Genomic DNA, 25,940 nt, shown 5'->3' with positions numbered 1-25,940 from the left:
CCAATGCACCTGGTCTGATAAACTCCCAATTCAGCTCATGCTTATACCATGGCTTCTCCCCAGCCCAAATCACTTGCCTCTGTCCATCCATCCATAGCCTTAAGGATCCACCTCAAAGCTAGCCTTTTTTTTTTTTTTTTTCATTCAGTGGCATACTAACCACACTGCAAGTGAAAAAGATCATTTTGAGTGGAAGGATGGATGGATGTCAGCATTTTTCATCAACTAAAAACATCTAAGGAAACAAGGAATTAATTGGTATCTTGCCAATTTAAGTATGAACGAGATGGCATGTTTTAAATGGGGCTGCATGTGTTTGTGTGTTCTTACACATTTTGAAAGTTTTCCCTTCAAAGGTCTTATTTCCAATCGTAAAAAGAAAACCAACAAGAGGACAGTTTATCAAGATTTTTTAAAAGGTGGGGAGAAAGGATAGGTTGGTAGGTATGTACAAGCAGCATTACATAGGTCTGTCCTAAGAGGAGAGTACTTTTCCTGGAGAGGGGTATGTAGCTGTGTCACTGAATCCATTGCATGCATGTAACTCTACTTTGATCATGACCTACTTTGACAGTAGAAATACTGAATTACAAAAGAATGGCTTTCTCTACTTAAATAAGAACCTGTGATCTTTAAATTAGCATCTGAGGGAAAAGCAGCATGAGAAGCAGAAGTGTTTGCAACTCAGACTCAAAAGATCACACATTATTTGGTTTGCTGGGTCAAACACAACAGGTTAGAATAACACTTCTTTCCTCATGGCTTGAGTGGCAATTATAAAGTCACCGTTTGTATTAATTATGGACATATTTCCATTATTCCCAGAATTATTCTTTGTCAGAATTTCTGGGCACAGAGTTAATTCCTAGTTATAATTTACTAGTGAATAAAAACTGCTGGAAATTTTCCATAATTTTTAATATAGAAAAATGCCTCTGTGAAGTCCTGAGGGAATTCTCAAAGTGACACGATCCAGCCCTGGCTAGAGCTCCAGGAGCGTACTTTTCAGAATCTCTCTCAAGAAAACCTTCCTTTATACTCTTGTAAAACGTCCCTCTATACTCTTATAACCACCATACACATCCACTAAATGTCTTATTTGCAAAAAGAAGTGTATTTCCTTCCTTCTCTGGGTCTTGTTGACTTCAAACAAATAGATGACCAGATTTTTCTCCAGCAAAATGAGTTTCTTTGGGATTAGCCGAGAATTGTAAATTCAGGGTCTGCAACCATGATAAGCCAAGTGCAAGTACCCCACAGGCAAGGGAAGGAGAGCCCTCTTGTAGAGGGGAAGGGGGGAAAGGAAATTGGGAGAGAGCTAAACAGACTCCAAGGCTTTTCATTGGTCGAGTTCTTGTCAGGAAAGGAGACTTTCTTCTTCCTGTTAAGCTCTGCCATGGTCACAGGGCAGGAGAGCACCGCCTCTAGTCTCCAGATTCACTTAATTGAGGTTTGTGTGTATTAATTTCTCACAGTCTCCAATTCATATGTGGCCTAAAATTACTTTCAGACCGTTGACTTATTTGCTGACTTGAATCAGCAACTGAACTAAAGGAGAAATCTTAAGAATTGCAGCCTCACTGATTAGGATTCTTTCTCAGTTTCTCACTCTACGACTTAGAATGTGAAAACTTTCCATGCACCAGGCAGACCAGCCAAAGCGAGAGATGCTTTTAGGTCTCCTTTTCTTTTCTTTCCTTTTCTCCCTCACAGCTTATTTCCCTTTCACAACTCCTCATGCCTCACACATGTACAGTCACCATGAAAACAAGGTTACTGACATAAAAGAGCTCAGGCCATCTCCCCGGGGTGTTCATTAGCAATTATCCTATGTTGAAACGCTACCCACATGAAAGTTTTGCCTGCCATTCACAAATAAATTTGACTCCCAAAGGATTACAAGTCATTTGGCAGAGATTCGATGTGTTAAAAAGTTTCCAGCTACTAAATATTGGTTTCAGTAGAATCCCAGGGGGAAAAAAAAACCCATTTGAATATATACACACTCTTTGAAAAGTGTTATTGGAACAATAAATACAAATCATAAGCAGCTGTTTGGGTCAGAATGGAAAAAAAAATCTAGGAACATTGTGGAATAAGGCAGCATGATAAAGAAATCCAGTTTTCCAAGGATAAAGAATAAGACCATTATTTTTATTAATTATGGACTAATTTTCATTTTTTACATTGACAAATGAAAGGTGGGGGAAAGGGTAAATGCAAGCATGACAAGCTCAAAGCACATCAGTATCTCATTTGGTTGGGAATGATCATTGGTTGGGTAATTTATATACATAGCTATGGAATCACCATCCTGAAAAGTATTTATTAAGCACCTACAGTTAAAGGTTATGCTATAAGGTGTGCACTTAAGGCTAATTAAATAGGAAGAGTCGATACAATCTAAAAATTATCTGGTGATAAACAATGGGTTACCATTATACCCAGCTATGGAGGCCTGCCAGAATGTGAAGTATTATTGGATTCCTGTTGAAGCTTTAGGGAAGTCATCTGTCCACATTAAACAGTAAGTGGACCAGCAGCAAGTCATTATTCATCTTGACTGTAACTGAACCTTTACCAAAGAGATAGCAGAATGGAAAGACAGTTTTAATCCACTTAAATTGCCCACTTTGCTAAAGAAAAATTTATCTTCTGAGCAACATGGAAAAATTGTAACATTCAACTATAATAGAAAAATTTTGGTTGCTCAATTGAAGAGTTAAGAGTTAATGCCTTGTTAGATGACTCCCTCTTTTAGGAGAAGCCTAAGTGTGGTTTTAAATTAACCCAAAGCATTGTTTAAATTTCACTGCAGTGAAAGATTTATATAGTCTATAATCAACTTATTTTATAGCATTTATACTTAAATATCAGTTCCCTTTATTGACTGCCTGTCAGATGTAACCTAGACAATTGATTTATGTTTACCCACCTGCTCGAGCCATTGCAATTTTTGCTGGTTTTGACCAACATGCAGTATGCATCTGTGTGACCGTGAGCAACCACTGTCATCAGCACACTCACACAAACCCACACACACCCCCACTCCTTTTCCTCTCTGTAGAACAAGGAGATTGGTCCCTCGGGACTCTCAAATTCTGCGTGTTTATATTGATTGACTTTGTTGCCCTAGCTGTGGAACTGAAGATGAGATCTTTAGAAAACATGTGAAAAAGAGAATCGTCCTTGCCAGGAAGCTAGCAGTCCATGAGGATGAATTCTCATTCCAGAACTAAAGAAATAGAGGGAAGATTTTTATTCTTTTTTTTTTTTTTTTGGTTCTTCAGGAGACATTATTTTTCCCTTAGGCTAGAATGAGAGGATCATATAGACATTCATAATTACAAGCAACGTAATCTATCACTAAAGTCAGAACTGGATTGAATGAGTAAGAGAATGATACATAATTGTAAGGGAAAGTTTTCAGTAGTACATACAATGAACTTGTTCTCCAGGAGATGAAGAAGGTTTGGATCTAAGTGTACCATGCCCAGAAAGTATGACAGACTGCTGTAGTGATTCCTTTTTATCTTCTCAGAGTTAAATAATGTGCTGCACAATGGCCTTGCAATTCAGTAGGAGGGCTTAAGGCATGCTTACATGCTTAGAAGAGAACATACCAGCTACACCCTTCTTTCCTCCAAAAGTTTACCACAGGAGAGCAGGGAGAGCTGAGGCTACTTAACCTCTAAGCCAGATTCCTTACTCAGAACATGAAGATAATGTTTTATTTACGTTAAGGCTGATTAGGAGGATTAAATGATAAAGCTTTTTAGCACTATGTCTGTGCATAGAAATCATTCCTTAAATCATAACACTATGATTATTGTCACTTATTGTTACCTTTGTAATTCAGAAAAGGACGTATACTATTTCATATTACTGTTGTCCACATTAACTTCATAGACTTGTTTTTCTTCAGTGAGTCCTTGCTATATGCATGTAAATACAGATAGTGATTCTGACTCTTAATTTTGTGCCATACACGTGCAGAATTCAAAGAAGTAAAGCAATAAATATATTTATGGCTAAAAGTACTTTCTTCTTGAAATGTTCTATAGGTATAATAAATTGTCTCACTTTGCCACTTCTTGAAATATAGGAATAGTCTTTCTGGAGGAAGAAAATGAATTGTATGTTTTGTCTGAAAAGTTTTTTCTTTAGTTATTAAGACAGTACTGGGAAGGTTCAACTGTTCATTCAGAGTGTTTGCTGAGCCCCCACATGCATTGGAAAATCTGATATCAGATCATGATCATTCGACAAATATTTATTAAGCACTTACTACTGTGTCCCAGCCAGGTCTTGTGTTTCCAAGAAAAGAGCCTGCAAAACTCATTAGAAGTGGTTTATTTGGCCCTGACTTACCAGTTGATTTCAGAATCGCTGTTTTATTTGGCAGTGTTTATCAAATAGGTCACTCGCACTCAGCGAAGGAGTGTTGCTTGTGTGAATAAGATCCGTCGTGAGTCAGCAATACATGTCAGCAGTCAGGGAAAAAAACTGGAAGCCTTTTACAATAATGCTCATCAGGTTTCAACTTTCTGATTTCATTAAAGGTGTTTGGTTTGTTTTTTGGGTTTTTTTACAATTCATTTGTTCAAATAAGGATCCAAAAAATTTCTACACAGTATATTTGATACATCTCTCAACTCACTTTTAATCTAGAACAGATTTTTATTTCTTACCACTGATGTTTTGAAGAAATAAATTCAGCCGCCCTACAGAATGTCCCACAGTTTGGCTTTATCCCCTGTATTTCCTATAAGCAGGTAGTAAAATCACATATTCAATAGATTCAAGCTCAAGGGTTTTGGCATGTACTGTAGGCGGTTCTGTGTTCTTCCTGTTACATTGTATGATATCTGACAATTATGCCTGTTATTAATGATAATACTAACATTTAATACCTGCCTTCTTTGGAGAAGATGTCAGGAATCCATCTTGGGGCAGTCATAAATCAAGTAGCTTGGTTTTAGTGTTTTAAATCATCAAATAGTCCTCTAAAATCATTTTTTAGTATCATTAGCCTGTTAGGATAAAGAAAGCCTCCAAGACACAACTCTGTCACCAACTATTTTGTGTCCAATAAAAATAATTCTTTTTAAACATTCATCTAAGTTGTCCAACAAACTCAGAAAACTGAAATGAATTCCAGTAAGTGAAACGTTTTCTTTTGGGACCTCAGTGCTATGTTGTTGAAATGTTTAGAGTTACAGAGTTCAAAAAGTAAAACGCGCCTATCCTGATGTGTGTTGGTAAATCTAGGTGACCTAATTTGTCAAGGGAGGGTTTGACAGGTGCCATATTGTCAAATGGCCTGAGCATTCTCTCTTCAGTGATTGAGGCACATTCCCAAGAATGTCTTCAGTGCTTACAAAGAGGAGAATGGTACACAAGTTGATGAATAATGAGTAAATATAAGTTTCTACTGAATAAAAATAAATTCCTTAAAGAGTTTGATCTCATAAGATTTTGGTCTTCTGTTTGTTCACAGGAAGAAATCTTTCCTGTTTTCCGCTCTGTATGCTGCCTTTATCTTTGGTGGTCGGCACCTAATGAACAAACGGGCAAAGTTTGAACTGAGGAAGCCATTAGTGCTGTGGTCTCTGACCCTTGCAGTCTTCAGGTAGGTTTGTTTTTCCATTTCCAAATAAAATCCATCCATTTCATCAGACTCAGCTGAAAGAAGCAACCACTGAACTTTTTATCTTACATCTCATATTTTTGATTATTAAGGACATAAAGTCATGCCCACAGAGAAGACCTTCATTGCATCCAAACTTACTGCACTACACTCAGACTCTTTATTTTGAGAGCTCACAGGCCATCTCCTTTCTTCTCTGAACTGTTGATGCAGTAATTCAGTTTATGCCTTAGGACTAGAAGCAGTGCATCAATTCCATTATTTCTGTTGTATAAATATAGATGGAGGGCTTAATGGAAAGCCATAGCAGTAAACTGTAGAAGTCTATGGAAGAGTAGGGTTCAAATGTGATGGGTGTGCTTTTACTGACTAGGACCTAATCAAAAATGGCATGTGGGCATATGACCAGACACTGAATACCTGTCTGTGTCAGTATCACTAGTCCAGAGAACGCTTTTGTTCTGCATCCCCTGAAGCATCCTCCTCCTGCATTGCCCGACTTCACTCTCAGACCTGTGCTCGTGCAGCCAGTTTTTACTTTGCCCCTGGTAAAACTCATTATGGCAGCTGTCAGGACCAGGCCTGATCTCTCCGGGGACATCTGCCAGCCAACATCCAGGCACACTCCTGGAAGCTGGAAGGAGCATTTCTAGTTTTGTAATATTAGGGGATTTGGCAATCAGAAGACTAATGAGCACACAGCTGGTGTCCACACAGGTACCAGAATTTACCTACAGTGCTGACAAAGGCACCTGTTCTATTTGTGTTTTGCTTGTCAAAACCAGAAGTTGGTAACTAGGCTTGGCATGAGGGTAGGGGAGCAGATGTAGATATCCTACGGAATAAAAAACCCTTTGTTTCAATGTTTAGGAGTATTTCTTTTTATTTTTTCATGTTGCATAGTAATTCTGCCACTAAGGAGAAATAGATGGTCCTATAAAAAGCCTCATTAGTCACTTAAGGTGGGTTAAAGATGAGGGTTTTCACAAACTCTGATGATCTGCACATTCCCATTACACTGGCTCCTGCGTCTGATGCACTCATCTGCTTGCTGCGACTGAATATGCTCTTTATTTTGGTGCATTTTGTAAGGCACTACATTTGAGGTTCTCATGATTTGGATCTGTCACTGTAAAGACTCCTTCCATGTCACTAAGTATCAGGTCATAATTCTCTACCACAAAGCAGCATTTTCATTTTTACTTACATTGAAGGTTCACAGAGTATGCATCACCTGAAGTATTTTGATATTTGAGGGGGAAATTACCTTCTTCTAATGATGCCTTTCAGCATTTTACAGAATTTTCAACATTTTCTGAGCCTTTTTCCTCTTTTTTTAAACCTTAGCACTTATAAACAGAGAAGAGAGTACAAGGACCCCCGTGTACCTGTTACCCTACTTAATCATTAACACTATTAATCTTGTTTCATCTACATCCCTACCAACTTCTCCCTTGCCCCCAGATTACTTGGAATTAATACAAACTCAAATACTTTTGAATGAAATGATACCATTTCTTTTGCTTAAATGATACCATTTCTAAAAGTTAAACAGTCTTATTAAAAAGTTGTCATTATCTCACCTAAATTAGTACTAATTCTTTATGATGAAAAGTTCTAGTTTCCTCAGTTGTCTCATAAATGATAGTTTTTTTAATAATTTATTTTTAAGAATCTTGATCAAAATAGATCCTACACATTTTCATTGGTTGAGTTCTTTTAACTTGGAAGTTTCTTCCTTCCTCTCTGTGTCCCTCCTCCCACTCCCAACCCATCCTTTGAAGAAACCAGATCATTTTCCTTTTAGAGTTTCTCTCAGAGTGGATTTTGCTGATTGTATTCTTCTGTCTTCTGTATTCCTTGTTAGTTGGTAGTTAGATCTAGAAATTTTATTATATTTAAGTTTAACATTTGATAGGACTTTTTAATAAGAACTTATTGTAGCAAAGCCAGGATAAATGCTTGGTTCTTTGGTAGTATTTAGCAGTTTCAGAAAAAAACGATTACTTAGCCTGCGATGATAATGTTTTTAAAAAAATCATTATGAACTCATAGATGTATACTTTTTTATGTGTCAGTGATTTTGAGGTGAATTTGGAATTACTGTGTTATAGTCTATTGCTATTATTCTTTTTGATACTGAATTATCCCATGTTTGGGCAGTGGGAGTTTCTTCAAGTTGGCTCCTGAATCCTTTTCACATACACTGAGTAGTGCTCATACACACAAACAGTAGAATATTACTTAGCCACGAAAAAGAATGAAATAATGCCATTGGCAACAACGTGGATGGACCTAGAGATTACCATACTAAGTGAAGTAAGACACACAAACACAAATCATATATCACTTATATGTGGAATCTGAAAAATAGTACAAGTGAACTTATTTACAAAACAAACAGATTCACAGGTTAGAAAACAAATTTATGGTTACCAAAGGGGAAAGGAGGGGGTGGGGAGAGATAAATTAGGAGTTTGGGATTAGCAGATACAAACTACTATATATAAAGTAGATTAACAACATGGTGCTACTGTGGAGCATAAAGTTCAAATCAATTACTTGAAAAACATTATAATGGAATTTTGTGGTTGTATTAACTGAACATGGCTCCACGTTAGGAAGAGCTTACTGAGATTTCTCTGTACTTAAAGAATTCTTGTAATAACATATAATGGAAAGGGATATGAAAAAGAATATATATGTATAACTGTATCACTATGCTATATACCAGAAACTAGTACCACATTGCAAATCAAGTGTATCTCAATGAAAATAAATAACATCAATTTTTTTAAAAATTAGCTCTTCTCACAGATGTTTTACTGGGCATTAATAAAAATTCCCCTATTTTGGTCATATAATTTCATTATTACAAGGATATGTTTTTATAGAATATTTTGACTGGCTCTCACCTCACTGTAATTCACAAATTTTCAAATCCACCAGTAAATGGCATCTAATATAGAAGTATGGGAAGTCTTTGCTCAAGAGACATTCTTACATTAGTTGATCTGCGATTCAGTAGGACCCTAAGGAACAATTATCTGCTCCACTCTTTGTTCCTTATCACTAATGGGATATGATATCATATTTGGAAAAAGAAGGAAAGAGAAGGAGAACCAAACCAAACTTTAGAGGAATTTGAAATGAAGGAGAGGAGGGGTGAGGAATAGTAAGATTTTTCTTTTGAAAAATCGCTGAAAAGATTTTTTTTGTATATTTTACTGCTTGGAAATAATGTCCTTCCCCAACTTTTCAAGCTTGCTTGTTAGCCTTTTACAGTAGCCAGAGACCCACCCATCTGTGACTTATTTCCGGATGCCCCAAACTGTGTTTACCCGTGAACTAAGAAAATTGGGGTGGAAATTAAATTGGATAGGTAGGCTCTTTAAGCAAAACGAAAAACCCTCTCTTCTTACTGGTCTACTTCAGCAAGAGGTGGGAGGGTAGTTGTATAGTCTGGCAAGAATTACCTGTAGAATGTTTTCCTTCTTTCTCTTTACATTTGGATGTTGACTGAATATGATAGCAGTCTTCATACAGGCCAAATAAAGTGTAGTTTATTGAAAGCTGCCATAAGTTTTGATGGAATAGATAGAATATAATCTAGTCAGTTGTTCCTCAGATACTCCATGAATTTATTTCATTTGAGAATGACTTCTCTGGGGTTTGCTTGACAGTTTGTCCCCATTATCTGCAACCCTGCCCTCCCCTTTTAGATTCAAGCCATCAACTTCTAGAGTCAGTTGGTCTGTACAGATATGACTGGGACACAACAGCTTACTTCTAACCTACATCCCACCCAACCCAAGGAAAAGCATTTCTTTATTTGATGAGGTAATTCCAGGTGGTGTTTTGCCCTAGATGTTTAAATATTTCCTTAGGATAAACATGGAGAAAAATTCTGGTAATTTGACTTAGTAAATCTTTTAGACGAGTTTGTTCTTCCTGGCAAACAACATCAAGCCCTTCAAGGTGTCTACCATCCATTCTTCTCAGAAAGTGCTGAGTCATTAAATCATGTTGCTATGCTATCTCACCTGGGTTGGTACAGGTGATTTATAAAGGACTTTCTATGTATTTATTTAATAACTGCAAATCCCTCTAGATTGGGTACAAATGCGTGTGCTTCTGATTCAAGCAGCCTTTACCAGTTATCTGTCTGGCAGAGTTTTCTTCTCATTGGCAGCATAAGGAGCCTTCTGACCCAGAACAGGTCAAAGTAGGGTATCTAGTCAATGCACATTAGAATAAGATAATTACTTTGTGCTGCATATTTATAGATGCCAGGATCACACCTGCTTCAAATTTGCTTACTCATATTTCCTGGTGACTCACTCTGGCCTCAATTGTTTTATGCTTTATTTGTACAAAGCCAGACAGCCTTACTTTGCAGTTTGACTTTTCACCTTGTTACTAACCAGCACTTTTCCCTGTTGAAACTCATTTTTATTTCCTGGCCATATTTTTATTTTGTCATTGAATTTCATCTTGGTTTAATTATAAATTTTTTTTTCTTTTTTATATATATTTTTATTGAAGTATAGTCAGTTTACAATGTTGTGTCAATTTTTGGTGTACAGCGTAATGCTTCAGTCATACATGAACATACATATATTCATTTTCATATTACTTTTCACCATAAGTTACTACAAGATATTGAATATAGTTCCTTGTGCTATAAAATATGAACTTGTTCTTTACATCTACTTTATATATATTAGTATCTGTAAATCTCAAACTCCCAATTTATCCCTTTCCATTCCCTTTCCCCCTGGTAACCATAAGTTTGTTTTCTATGTCTGTGAGTCTGTTTCTGTTTTGTAAATAAGTTCGTTTATCTTTTTTTTTTTTAGATTCCACATATAAGTGATATCATATGATATTTTTCTTTCTCTTTCTGGGTTAGTTCACTTAGAATGATAATCTCCAGGTCCATCCATGTTGCTGCAAATGACATTTTTTATGGCTGAGTGATATTCTATTGTGTAAATATACCACAATTTCTTTATCCAGTCATCTGTCAGTGGACATTTAGGTTGTTTCCATGTCTTGGCTATTGTAAATAGTGCTGCTATGAACACTGGGGTGCAGGTATCTTTGAGAATTAGAGTTCCCTCTGGATATATGCCCTGGAGTGGGATTGCTGGATCATATGAAAAGTCTATTTTTAGTCTATTGAGGAATCTCCATACTGTTTTTCATCACAACTGCACCAAACTACATTCCAACAAACAATGTAGGAGGGTTCCCTTTTCTCCACACCATCTCCAGCATTTATCATTTGTGGACTTTTTAATGATGGCCATTCTGACTGGTGTGAGGTGATACCTCACTGTAGTTTTGATTTGCTTTTCTCTGATAATTAGTGATTTGAGCATTTTTTCATGTGCCTATTGGCCATTTGTATGTCTTTATTGGAGAATTGCTTGTTTAGGACTTCTGCCCATTTTTGGATTGGGTTGTTTGTTTTTTTCTTATTAAGTTGTATGGGTTGTTTATAAATTCTGGAAATTAAGCCCTTGTCAGTTTCATCTTTTGCAAATATTTTCTCCAAATTCCATAGGTTGTCTTTGTTTTGCTTATGGTTTCCTTTGCTGTGCAAAAGCTTGTAAGTCTAATTAGGCCCCATTTGTTCATTTTTGCTTTTATTTCTATTGCCTGGGTAGACTGCCCTAGGAGAATATTGCTGAGATTTATCTTAGATAATGCTTTGCCTGTGTTTTCTTCTAAGAGGTTTATAGTGTCTTGTCTTATGTTTAAGTCTTTAAGCCATTTTGAGTTTATTTTTCTGTATGGTGTGAGGGAGTATTCTAACTTCATTGATTTACATGCAGCTGACCAGTTTTCCCAACACCATTTGCTGAAGAGATTGTCTTTACTCCATTTTATCTTCTTGCCTTCTTTGTCAAAGATTTATTGACTGTAGGTTGGTGGGTTTATTTCTGGGCCTCTATTCTGTTTCATTGATCCATATGTCTGCATTTGTACCGATACCATGCTGTTTTGATTACTGTAGCTCTGTACTCTCTGAAGTCTGGGAGGGTTATTCCTCCAGCTTCATTCTTTTTCTTCAGTAAAGCTTTGGCAATTCTGGGTCTTTTGTGATTCCATATAAATTTTAGGATTATTTGTTCTAGTTCTGTGAAAACTGTCCTGGGTAATTTGATAGGGATCACATTAAATCTCTAGATTGCTTTGGGTAGTATGGCCATTTTAATAACATTAATTCTTCTAATCCAAGAACACAGGACATCTTTCCATTTCTTTAAGTCATCTTTTAATTTCCTTGGTCAATGTTTTGTGGTTCTCTTAAGTGTAAAATAGATTCAAGATTAACTGAAAATTTTTCTTTTTTTTTGTAAGATTTTTATGAACAAAGGGTATATGTATAGCACAGAACACATTCAAAAAAGTAGGTTTAACAGTGCAGAGCAACAGATGAATGATATTTAATGTATCTACTTGTGGTTTTATACACATATGCATCAGTATTTAATATTGGAAGGATTACTGGCAAGTGCCTTATTTTTAAAGAAACACATATAATAAAAACAGCTAAAACTGTTCAGATGAGACAAAATATGACATTTTAAAACCCCATATTGAAAGAGTTAAGTACATCATTGATCTGTAAGATGATCAAACATTGAAAATGACAACTTTCAGAACTTAATTTATACCCACGCACCTTGTATCTAGAACTTTGTTATATGGTTGCCAGAAGTGGTCCCTGTTAATCCACAGAGAACAGCAGGACACACAGTAATTCCAATGATGTTAATGATATAAAGGAGATGGATGTATAAACCATAAACATCATAGGAGAAAAGCTCCTCTTTTATCAATAAGTTTATGTATTTCACATTTTAAGATGTAGCACCAAAAGGGCAACAGTAACAAAGCAACAAGTACCTCTAGAAAGTGGTTGCTGAGTAATAGAAAAAACAAGCTGATGAATAATTGTGGAAATGTGATACCACAAATGAAAAGTTTAATGACCCATAAATTAACATTGCATTTTATTTCTTAGATGTGTGTAGTAAAAGCATAGAAGCAATGTTTTAAAAGTTCAGGCTAGTGATTTTCTCTGTTTCTGGGGAGGCAGGGAGGGTGGTATGAGAGAGGTTGGTCCAAAGGAGGCTTCCACTCCTTTTGTATGATTTCATGTCACTACAAAAAAGTCAAACAAAAAAGATAACTGTGTTTGATATAAGTATGGGTAGCAAATTTTTTAAGTTGATAGCAAATAACTTTTTTTAGTTTTTCAAAAGAAAAGCTAGCAATTGTAGTCATTATAAAATGACTAGTATACACTAAATAAAGCAAGTTTTTATCAAAACACAAACTTTTGCCCTGTTGCTCCTCACACACTCCCCAGTAATAGCAGATTTATAGTTTGAATTTAAAATGCTATTTTGTTTTCTCTTTTCTGACAATGACTCTGCATTCAGTGTGTATGTGTATGCATAGCTGAAAGGATAATTTGGGGACCTTTTCCTGCTGTTTGTTGTGATACTAATTGAAACACTTGACTCTTTCTGAAAAAATCAAGAGCAATAATAAAAATAAGAAATGGCAACTTCACCATTTAAAGCAAGATAGAACTTAATACATCCTGGTTTGCTCTGGGTAGCCTCAGTTTTACACCAATTGCCTCAGTGTAATTATTAATAGCTCCCCGCTTCACTCTCGAAAATGGCTCATTTTGAATGGTAAATGGTATAGTTCATCTGTCTATAACCCACTGAGGAATTGTGTTGGCTCAATAAAACAGCAAAAGGGAAAATTCCAACCATCATTTGCCAAATTATCCCTAACAAATCTTTATTTTTAGTATTGATCTCTTCTCTGAAACTCGTTTTCCTAAGATTTCCAAACATTTGACATATCACTCAAATTTAAAATATTTAAACCAGGTCCCTTTTCAACAATTCTTTAACATTTATCACTGTTTTCCTAGTGAACCCCTTTAAGGCATTCCAAATATAAAAATACCTGGTCACAGAGTTGCATAATTCTTCTTAAATATTTTGAGAAGCTGTCTGCTCCTCTCTATTTCCATGCCAGACACTCCAGACATGGCCTTCATCACTTCACGTCTTGAGTATTGCAGCCCCCAACTGCTGTCTCCCATGTGTCTTCTCCATCCAAGCTACCTTATGTATCACATCAGTCTCTGTTTAAACCTAAATTGAGACCCCTTTGCCTTTAGGTTAAAACTTCAGCCTGTCCATAAAGAATTACAGTCTCCCTGATGGACCTTTCACCACTGCCCTATACAAACTTCCCATTCAGGCCAACATATGTCTGCTCATTGCCCACAAAACAAATGCACTTTGCCCATGCTAATTTCGTGTCTTTGCATATACTATCCCTCCTCTTTCTCCACTTTTTTTCTTGAAATTTTACATTTTAACTTAGAATGTCTTCTTTGTAAAGGCTTCTCTGATCATTTCAGCTCTTATCTCGGCTTCTACCGAACATGCTGCTTATCACTACTGAATACAGCCTTACCCATGTACCTCCCGGGAGACCACATGAGTCCCTTGGGGCCAGAATTGTGTCCGGCTGTTCCTTGAACACCTTAGCACAGACACCGTTTCTGAGTTTATGAATAAAATTCTCACACTTGGCCACTTCTCCAATCACATGTAATTGACTTTATTCATTTCACTTGTTTGCCCTTTATATTTCCTGTACCATGTGCTACAGACATACCCCGGTACATTCTTCACTTGGTATCATCAGGCTTCCCCTGTGAAAGTACGGGCGTGCTTCAGAAAATCTGGGGTTGATGTCATGGAGTCGGAGGAGCCTTCCACTTTTCCTCCCTCCTCTCCCCTCTCCCACCTCCGCCCTCTCCCCTCTCTCAGGCCATAGTGGCTGACTTGCCATTCCTCAAACATACAAGGCTGCTCCTTCGGGACTCAAACTTGCCCAACTTCTGTACAGAGCAGTCCTTGCCCACTGTTCTAATCCACCTTATTCCTCATCTCCTTCAGACCTTTGCTCACATTTCACCTTCCTGCCTCCCAGTCTAAAATCGCAGTAATCCCCACCCACACCCCTTACTGTCCTTACCTGATTCAGTTTTCTCTGACACAGATCACCTTCGAGCCCACTGTATGTATTATGAATCTTGTCCATTCTCTCTCTCCTGCTCAACTCTGAGTTCCAGGAGGGCAGGGATTTTTGTCTGATTTTTTTTACTGTGTCTTTAGTGTCTAAATAGGTGCTTAGTAAATATCTTTTAAAAATTAAAAAGAAATGAACAGAGGAGGCTTGTAAACAGTTATTAGGTCTCCTTTCCTTTTTTGGAAAGTCTGTCTTTCCAAAGGGGGAAATAGGACATTTTTTTTTTCTACTTTGCCCTTGAATCCAAGAATTACCTGGATTTTCAAGTATTTCCAAAAATAATTAGATTAAGTACATGCATGATATTTTACTTTAAAAAATTTTTTAAACGTCCATTATGATGGAGAATTCGGAGCTACTTTAAAAGGGGCTTACTGAGGAGAAGCCAGGAAAACAAACATCACCCTGCTTTGCACGTGGCGGTCTGGGCTCTAGCCAGCATGGGCAGGCGGCCCCTCCTTACGTGACTTCAAGACTGACCTGCAGGTCACTCTGCTGCTCCAGATTTGCCTGCTTTATCTATTACCTTCCAAGTTAAGGGGGAAAAAATCCACTCACAGTGTAATGATCTAGTCCAAATAAGACAAAAGTATCCAGTTTGTTATAAATGTAATAAGTTTTTAGAGGGCCCAGACCACCCCCAGCGCAGTGCACAATGGAGGCTGCAGGCTGTGTAAGCCAGGGTGGGCAGTGGCCTCGGCTTCTCCCCTGACTACAGTCCACTTGACAATTTCTGCTTCTTTACAGCTGGAAATGCTATCCAGTAGTCCTCGTTCTATTAGATAATTTTTTTTTCTAGTCATAAGAGAGAATTCTCTGTTCATAAAGCTGAAAATGACAGAAAAGCACAAACATGAAACCTTTCACCTCACTACCCACAAATATTTACTATTAATATTTTGGTGAGTCCCCTTTAAATAATTTAATGTTAAGCTTGAGACTCTTTCATTGTAGTCTTATTCTCTGTAATCCAATTAGTATATTTGAGTTTGAACAAAAATAGGAGTTCTGTAATACACTTGCATTACAGGTGCTGTAACGGCTTAAAACAGCTGACACATAGGACATTTAAAATCCTTTTGCCAAAAGGAATTAGTATTTCAGTAGCTGGGATACTATAGCTTTTCTGAAACTTGGATGAGAAATAACGTGAGCATTCTTGAAGAGATTGCATGGTAATTTAGGATATAGATAGGTATAGTAAACCCCCTGAAGCATTTGTTAAGAATTATTTTGAGTTAAGGCTGAATTAAGGATTACTGTACTTTTAAACTTCTGTGCTACCTCACAAATCCTTAAAAGATCCTTCTTGTGTAACAGTGTTTAAAAAAAAAACAACTACACAATTTTGAACAAAAAAAATTGAATCCTTAAAAAAATCTTTAGACCTAACTTTTTATGAAATTGCCTAATTGCACAATCTGGAATGCATCAGATGGTGTGACATCCATTATGAAGATGAAGTCACCACAATTGTCGATTGGCTGAAGAAAATATGAAAATGAATAATGTGGGTACTAGAAGTTTATTCTGGAGAGGACTGTTTGTAAGCACAGAATTAACTGACATATTGAGAGAGAAAGCTTCCCCTCCTGGTCCACGTGTCCTCAAGGCAGGAACGTGAGTAGAAGACTGTAGAAAAGACATGAGATCAGGGTTCAATAAAGAAACATCAGTAACTCACCCTAGGGTTAGCCACTGCTGTTAGATCAGTGGAAATCATCCTTCTAAATATAATGCCTTTTCCATGTGAAACAACTATTGCCAGCCACTTCTGACCTCAGTCTTGAAAGTATCGGCAGTTCTTTCATGAAAGCTATCAATTTTTATTCTCTGTATTTCAACCAAGAACTCCAAATAGGAACTGCTCATCAATTTTTGATGATGCTGTAAAATTGACAGGGTGCCTAGCTCCCGCTTGATTTTTGCAAGTGAATGAGGGCCCCAGTTTTCTCCCTTACAACCATCAATTCTTTTACCCAGTGCTACCGGTACATGGATTAATCAATAGCTGGTTCTTTTTGAAACTCATCTCCTACCATTTGTTTCAGAAAATTTGTGAGGGGAAATGGGTGGGGGCTGTTTAATTCCTTCTTGACATCACTTACACTGTCCTGCGTGGTGGAGGCTGTGGTGCCCAACCCATCCTCACTGTATTCGTTGCTACCCACGATAGTTCTACACTTTTCATAGCCCTGGGATTTAGAATCAAATCTGTGTAATTTAAAATGATTGATTTGGGGCATAAGACTTCATTGCTCTCACACTGCATTTTCCTAACAGGGTAATAAAGCAATGATTTTCTTTTATCCTTTACATTTCATTTCTAATGGTACAATGATGGACAGAGAGGTGGTTCCTGTATTTTTTTGTTCTGAGAAGTAGATGAGCATGGTGATTAAAGCAGCCAGGAGAGATTGCCCATCGGTTCTAGGTGTTTATGTTAGCCCACAGCTGGAGCAGAAATCTTGAGTACAGCTTATAGAATTGACTATCATTTGAAGAAATTATGAATAATTATCTACTCAGTGTTCTCTTATGCAGGAGGCAGGGACTTGGTTCCCTGAAAGGGTTTAGCTTTAAATTGGAGTTTATACTAGCTTCATGCAAAAAAAAAAAAAAAAAAAAAAAAAAAAAAATCAATAGTGTCCAGCTGAAGACCGCAGAGATAGGAGAGAAGAGCTGAAAAGAAAATTTGAATTTCTGCCTTTAAAAAGAACATGGTTAAAACTCTAGAATTTTTCCAGTCTTGAGTGGACAGCCTGGCAGGAAGTTGCATCTTAACTTCTCCAGCTGTTCCTGCTACCTCTTAGATTTTTGCTCTGACCAAACTCATCATTTGTCCCACCTGAGAGTGAGGAATCACACTTGAGTGTTCTCTAATCCACCGATTGACACCTCTAGGGTGTGTATGAAATTTCCTGTGCTCCTTAAGGACTTAGCCCTAAATACATAGAGGAAAACCAGGTTAAAGTTTGAAGTCATTAAAAGTGAAGGCAGTACAGGAATCATACCACAATAAAGGTGTTTAAAAAAAAAAAAAAGTGACGGCAAAGGCACGTTTTCCTGCCTTGCGTATTTCTTATCTTAAATTAATAGTGTCCATTTCCTTTCATCTTTGCCTGACCTGTGACTATTTTATTAACCTGTCTGCCATTTCTTTATAATACATTCTATAATTCTCCCTTCCCATTTACTCACACAATCTAAGACTACAAATGGAATTGAACCTGAAGTTAGTAGTGAAGAAGGAAAGTCAGATTTTCTTTGGCGTTTCAGAAGGACTGCCTCCTGAGGCCCTGTGGGGGTACCGTGCTGCTCTTCTTCTCCTGCGTCACTAGCCTTAGCACAAAGTGTGACTCACAGTTGTGTCTCAGACCAATAAATGTGGATGTGGATGATGACTGGATGGATGATACATCTCACAAGCAATATGTGGCACCCTTCTGTGCAGAATGCTATTGGTGATGGGCACAAACTGCATCTTTTTCAGAGTTCTGGTCCACAGAAATATGAATAGAGGGCACCCTGCTTCTGTCCCTACTGTACAGAGGTTCCCATGTAGATAAATGATCAATGATAATTCTTAACTGCTCAAAACAAGCCTGCAGAGAATGTGTCCCTGTTCCAAACACAGTCTAAACCCCCTCTCCACCTAGACACACTAGATTTCAGCAATGTTATATAAAATTAAGGAAAAAAGGTTTAAGAGAATTTTGGTTTTGTAATGCTAACACCAATGATCGACATCGTTCCCTGGGTTTTTATTAGACACCTGTTACTCCCATAGTCCCAGTTTATCCCTCCCCCTTCCCCTTCGGTAACCATAAGTTTATTTTCTGTCTATGAGTCTGTTTTGTGAATAAGTTTATTTGTACTATTTTTCAGATTCCACATAGAAGCGATATTGTATAATATTTGTCTTTCTCTGTCTGACTTATTTCACTCAGTGTGATAATCTCTAGGTCCATCCATGTTGCTGCAAATGGCATTATTTCATTCTTTTTCATGGCTGAGTAATACTCCAATACACATATATATATTGTGTGTGTGTGTGTGTATGCATGCCACATCTTTATCCAGTCATCTGTTGATAGACACTTAGGTTGCTTCCATTTCTGGCTATTATAAATAGTGCTGCTATGAGCATTGGGGTGCATGTGTCTTTTCAAATTAGAGCTTTCATTTTTTCCAGATGTATGCTCAGGAGTGGGATTGCTGGATCATATGATAACTCTTTTAAGTTTTCTAAGGAACCTCCATACTGTTTTCCATAATGGCTGCACCAGTATCCATTCCCACCTACATTGAAGAGGGTTCCCTTTCCTCCACACCCGCTCCAGCATTTATTATTTGTAGACTTTTTGATGACGGCCATTCTGACTGGTATGAGGTGATACCTCATTGTAGTTTTGATTTGCATTTCTCTGATAATTAGCAATGTTGACCATCTTTCCATGTGCAATCTGTGTGTCTTCTTTGGAGAAATACCTATTTAAGCTATTTTGGTCTTCTGCCCACTTTTTGATTGGGTTATTTGGGGTTTTTTGTTTGTTATTGAGTTGTATGAGCTGGTTGTATATTTTGGAAATTAAGCCCTTGTTGGTCTCATTATTTGCAGATATTTTTCTCCCAGTCCGTAGGTTTCCTTTTCATTTTGTTTATGGTTTCTTCTGCTGTGCAAAAGCTTTTACGTTTGATTAGGCCCCATTTGTTTATTTTTGCTTTTATTTCTATTATCTTCGGAGACTGACCTAAGAGAACCAAATGCATGTTTTCATACAGCACTGTGTCCACATTTCTTCATGCGGAGAAGACTGAACTTCTATTTCCCTATTCATTTTACCTTTTTAAGCATTTTATCCTAATTAAATATATGGTTCTCTCTTGAAATGGTTAGCAAAGTACCATTTGCTAGAAGGGGAAAATATTGAATAACCCAAATAAAAAGAGAACCTTTCTTTTTTTTTTGAGGAAAAAAATCTGTTGCAAAAGTTATGGCTAAATTAAATTGTAGAGTCCCTACTTTAAAACACCAATATACCCGTCAGTCCTGATGTTTTCACTTGCTCTTGCTGCACCCAGCATCTTGATAGAAAGTAGTATTTGTTCTCATTTTGACTGCCCTAAAATACACAAGCTGTAACACCCTGCTGTTGGCTTTGGTGAAAACAAACTTCGAGCTTAGTTCCACTGAACCCTTTGAGGAGGAATAACTAGAGGGCTTGGTGGCTTCTGGACAGTTTCCTCTTGTTTCCTTAAAGCTTCCGGGCAAAACCCTGAGAGAGATTCTATAAACTCTAAATAGATTTATAATTTAAAACACTCTTCAAAGATTAATAAAACCATGTATCTGTAACCTTTATTCAAAAAAGCAGGAATTTTTTTTTTTTAAAGGAAAGAACCAAAGTGCCTAATTTTTTAGGACAAAATGAGCAATCTCTTGACTAAAAGAAGCTACTAGAAATCACTTTGATTAGAAGTATTTTATACTGGAAACCAACCAGGAAATAGGAGCTACTTAAAAAAAAATTAACTCCTTTATCCCACTGTAAGTTTTAAATTATTGTTTCTTGATGCAGTTTAAGTAACTACACAAAGGTAAGGGCGATTGTCTCTGCTGTGACATTGATGACAGGTGCACTAAGAAATGCATTCAAGTATTTTTACAGAATGAGGAGTGTCAGAGACAGCTGGGCTTGCAAACCTTACGGAAGTCTTTTATTGTTTCCTGTACTGGATCAAGTCCAAAAGTGAGAAAAATTACCCCGTAGAACTGCCAAGTTTTCAGGCTGCTCAGATAACCCTGGTCTTGTAGTAGGAAAGAAATGTGAGCCAAAGTACAAGAATAGTGACAATTTTATAAAAAAAAAAAATATTTCTCAGGGAACAGTTTTCTCAGAAGTGGTCCTTTTGCTTAGACTAATAGAATGCAAAGTGGAGAACCATCCACTCAAAACAAGAAAGAAAATCAGACTCATTATCCACTCCTAGGCTGCTGTAGGAATCCAAGAAGTGAAGATTTCAACCAGGTTTCCTTGGGGCTTTTAGGGAATCCACGAGAGCCTTTGCCAGGGGAGGGGGCACAGGAGGTAGGTGTCAGTGTTGAATGGGAAATTTTTATTGTTTGAAAATTGTGTTTTCCAAAAATTTTTATGATTACCCTGATTTAAAGTGAACAAGTACCCTCTTTGAAGAACAGAAAAGAAATGACAGCTTTTGCTCCAAATTTTCAAACCTAATAACCAGTGTAGACAGTATATGCCCAGGGCTTTATCTATACCATCTCACTCATCCTCACAACTGAAGAAAATACCATTAGAGGGAGGTCACATTTTTTTTCAAGATGGATGAGTTGTTTGAATATTTCAGTGTGCCCAGATATTTCAGAACCTTCATAATTCAAAAACATTTTCTCATAGGAATAATTGTTTTTACTTTTTTATTGGAGTATAGTTGGTTTACAATGTTGTGTTAGGTTCTGGTATACAGCATAGTGATTGGTTATACATACATGTATTCTTTTTCCGTACTTTTCATTATAGGTTATTACAAGATATTGACTCATAGGAATAATTTTAAACACAACAAATAAATACATACCTAATAGTTACTTTCATCATTTCTAACTTTTGCTCCTTCATTTGAAAGTTCTTGGTGTCTGAAACATGTTTCTCTGTTCTCTTGGCACCCCCACTTAATGAACACTTGGATGGCACTGTTATAATTTACCAACATCAACTTTTTAAAAATGAAAGTATAGTTGATATACAATGTTGTGTTACTTGCTTGTGTAGAGCAAAGTGATCCAGTTTATTTATATATATATATATTCTTTTTCATATTTTTTCCATTATGGTTTATTACAAGATATTGAATATAGTTCCTTGTGCTATACAGTATAAACTTATTGTTTATCTGCTTTATATATAGTTTGTATCCGCTAATCCCAAACTCCTAATTTATCCCTCCCTCCCCCCTCCCCCCATTCTTCCCTTTTGTAACCATAAATTTGTTTTCTTTTTCTGTGAGTCTGTTTTGTAAATAAGTTCATTTGTAGCATATTTTAGATTCCACATATAAGTGAAATCATATGATATTTATCTTTATCTGACCTCACTTAATATGATAATCTCATCTGTGTTACTGCAAATGGCACTATTTCATTCTTTTTTATGGCTGAGTAGTATTCTGTTGTGTATGTATGTATGTGTGTGTGTGTGTATATATATGGCTGAGTAGTATTCTGTTGTGTATGTGTGTGTGTGTATATATACACACACACCTACATACAACATCCTCATCCATTCACCTGTTGGTGGACATTTAGGTTGCTTCCATGTCTTGGCTATTGTGAATAATGCTGCTATGAACATTAGGGTGCATGTATCTTTTCAGATTAGTTTTCTCTTGATATATGCCCAGGAATGGGAGTGCTGGGTCATATGGTAACTATTTTTCCTGTTTTAAGGAATCTGCATGCTGTTCTCCATTGTGGCTGCACCAATTTACATTCCCACCAGCAATGTAGGAGGGTTCCTTTTTCTCCACATCCTCTCCAGCATTTATTATTTGTGAACTTTTTTATGATGGCCATTCTGACTGGGTGAGGTGATACCTCATTGTAGTTTTGATTTGCATTTCTCTAACAATTAGTGATGTTGAGCATCTTTTCATGTGCCATTGGCCATCCGGATGTCTTCTTTGGAGAAATGTCTATTTAGAAATATCTACTTAAACGTCTGTAGACATTTAGGTCTTCTGCTCACTTTTGATTGGGTTGTTTTTTGTTGTTGACCAACAGTGATTGTTAAAGTAACAGTAGTCACCAAAATGACCTTTAAAACTTCTGAGGCACCTAAACAACAGAGTGGTTCAGAAGATAATGACCAAAGATGTGGGTATTTTTCTGTTCCCCACTAATGTGGTGCTCCCACGTGGCAGCATTATAAATGTATTTTAAATCAGTTGGGCCATTAGCTTTGAAATTATGTGATTCTTGAGTATATTTTAGATGTAGAGAATTCATATTCCTTCAAATTTTGCATATTAGGTACATCCTGATTAATATTTTGTGTGTATGTGTATATATGTGTGTGTGTATGTATGTATGTGTGTATATATATGTGTGTGTATGGGTGTGTATATCTCGATATTTCACAATGTCATGCTCCAGATCCATATAAAATGCAACTGTGTCCCTATTTTGAAGGAACTGATGCTTAGAGTGATGAAGACATACCTATGGACATACAGCTTATAAGTGGCAGCATCACATTTAGTTCCCCTACTTCAGAAGCTCCCGCTCTTTGCCATGCTGCTCATATGACCGGGAAAATCAAAAATAAAAGTGCTAATTCCAGAAAGATTTTGTGAGTAGCTTACAAAAGAGGGGAATATGATTTTATGAGCCAGGGAAGGAGAAGAAACTTTGCTGAGTTTCTCCAACTGTAACTTGTGGACCATGTGCATCTGGAATGTTTAAAAATTCCCATATCTGGGTCTTCCCCCAAAGCACAGCTTGGAAATCTGCATTTTTACTAACCTCCAGGGTTCACTGTCATTAAAATCTGTGTAATTTCAGGGTGCTCATATGCCCCTTAGACATCACCCTCTTCCCCACCCCCAAGTCCAGGGACATCCCCCCATCCACACTGGCAATTCCTACTGAACAACTAAAGATTTCCAGACGTTCCGTGGATGAGAAGTCCAGTGCGTGGTGAGCTGCTTTGCAGAGGTATCAGACTGTGGCTCTGGGGCCAACTGTGGCATACTTGATCCTTACTCATGCATTTCTTATTGTGCCTCTGACCTTTCTACAGACATTTCACACACACCACACCCCCCTGCACCATGGACTGTTAACTGGGTGCTTGCACCTGAGATAACATCAGTGTTCTGGTAAGCTTTTACTCAGCTTCCTGGTGAATCCGCTTCCCGACTGGCCTAATGCCAGCTCGGCACAGTCAAGGGAGGCAGAGCAGCCCCAGGGCAGGGTCTCTGAAATCCCTCTGCTTGTGACCTCCTAGGAGGGAAATGCCTCCATGATGCTGGCCTCTGCGCCCCACCTCCCTCCACCACCCCCCCGCACATGGCATTTACCAAATCTGCTCCTGTTTCACATCAGTTGGCATTTTCTCTTTTGGATGTCCCATCTTGCCTCTCTCTCAACATTGTCTGAACTAGTTTTATAAAAAAAAAATGTTTTTAGCATATACTTTAACTCAGTTCCTCCGCCGGGAATTTATCTCAAGGAAATAACACCAAACAAGGAAAGGCTTCATGGATAATGATATTTATGGCAGCATTATTTATACTTGAAAGAAATGAGAAGCAGTATGGAGAGGAGTGGTAATTACCGTGCAAGCATCCAATGAAACAGTGACGCAGACTTATTAAATAGGGGGTTCGTGAAGACCAGGTAGCAGCATGGAAAGATTGCTCGTGGTAAGAGATGTCGCTAAGTAGGCTGCTCTGCTTAGTACGCTCAGCTCCACCATGAATGGAAAACGAGCAAGACTGGAAGGTAATACAAATTATAATCACTGTGTTGTGTTGATAGGATCATGACTAGTTCTTCCTCTCTATTTCCTGAATTTTCTGAAGTATACTGTAATTAAATTATGCTTTTAATAAAGCTCAGCAGACTCTGCAATCAGGATGGCCCGAGTACCTCCTACGTGCCAGGCCCCACAGGTGGAAGGAAGCTTTGACTTCACCCTCACCTGCTCAGGCCACCTCTCCACTCGGGTTACCTCTAATGGGCCTGACAACAGTTGCCTCATGCTTCTTCTGCAACAGTTCCCCTCCTCTACTCTGACGTACAAAAGTTGAAGCGCCCTAGGGCTCAGTTAGGTGCTCCCATCTCTCCTTTATTTCAGTTCTCTCCCTAAATGATCTCATCTCATTAAGCCATGTTTAAATATCAGATGACTCTCAAATTGAAGTTTCCAGCCCGCACCTCCTTCCTAAACTCCAAAGTCCCCATTAAAGCTACTTCATCTTTACGTGGATGTGCTTATGACAGACATCTCATATCTAAAATATCTCAACAGCACTGGATTTCCTCTCCACCCACTCCCCACTAGACTTAATAATTCAATTCATTCCTCTCTATCTGGGTACCTGGCCTCATTATCCACCCTTGTTAAGCAGGCCAGAAGTCTTTGTCATCTTCTTTGCTATTTGGCACCACCACACAGTGTTCAGGATGTCTTCTCAGGTATGGAGGTTTGTCTACTTGTTTCTGTTTATATCCGCTGTCACCCCATACCAGCCACCACCATCTCTCATTTAGAAATGAGAGATATAAGGCCTGTTTAAATGTTCTCCCAGATGGATTTCTTATATAATGATAAATTATTGTCATTTAATATTATGAATAATTATACATTAGTTTTAATTATATATTAACTATTAATGGTATATTACTTTTTGTAGCGTATCTCATTGTCTTACAGTCCATTCTTCACACAGCAGCCTGAGTTATCATTATCAAACAGAAATCACAGTGGGGAGAGTAGAGCTCACTGGTAGAGTGCGAGCTTAACATGCACGAAGTCCTGGTTCAATCCCCAGTACCTCCATTAAAAAAAAAACCCATAAATCACATATCATTCCCCTGCTTAAAACCCACCAATGCCTATGCAGTACAGTTAGAATAAAATAAATATTATTATTATTATTATTAATATTACTATCACTATAACCATATAAAATCCTCAGAGGCCCTCCAAGTGTGAGTCCCTGCCCACCTGCTGAACTGAGTTTCCCTCCAGCCCCTGTCACTGGCGGCCTCCCTGGCCTGGCCCCACCAGCACACCCAGCTCACTCCTGCTCTGCCATTGTCTGTCCCTCCGCTTGCTGTGTTCCACTTGCTGTGTTGGCCAGACTGGCTCACGTGTCACCACCTCTGAGAGGACTTCTCTGATCTCAGCAGATGATCCTGTCCCCAACTCCTAACCATTATCACCTCACCCAGTTTAATTATCATCATGGCACTTGCCACTATTTGAAATCTTTAAGCTATTTTTATGTATTTGTTATCCCCTCCCACTAGAATGTAGACTCCATGACAACTGGCTCCTTGTCTTTTTCTCTTTTTTTAAATCCCTTGAACCTAAAAAGAACTTAGTATGTGGTAGGCATA

At 37.7% G+C, this 25,940-nt stretch overlaps 1 protein-coding gene across 4 annotated transcripts in view; it reads left to right on the top strand.

The window, feature by feature from the left end:
• The window catches only part of ELOVL6 (ELOVL fatty acid elongase 6), a 123,494-nt gene that overhangs the window by 71,023 nt on the left and 26,531 nt on the right, over positions 1–25,940 (top strand). For all 4 annotated transcript variants that reach the window (XM_014554067.2, XM_032461850.1, XM_032461842.1 and 1 more), the window contains exon 3: positions 5,501–5,632. In XM_014554067.2, coding sequence (XP_014409553.1) covers positions 5,501–5,632 — 132 coding nt within the window. The remainder of the gene's footprint in view (positions 1–5,500; positions 5,633–25,940) is intronic.

The sequence above is a fragment of the Camelus ferus genome, chromosome 2 (genome assembly GCF_009834535.1).
Source record: "Camelus ferus isolate YT-003-E chromosome 2, BCGSAC_Cfer_1.0, whole genome shotgun sequence".
In the NCBI taxonomy this organism is placed as follows: domain Eukaryota; kingdom Metazoa; phylum Chordata; class Mammalia; order Artiodactyla; family Camelidae; genus Camelus; species Camelus ferus.
This window is presented reverse-complemented; position numbering and strand designations above follow the sequence as displayed.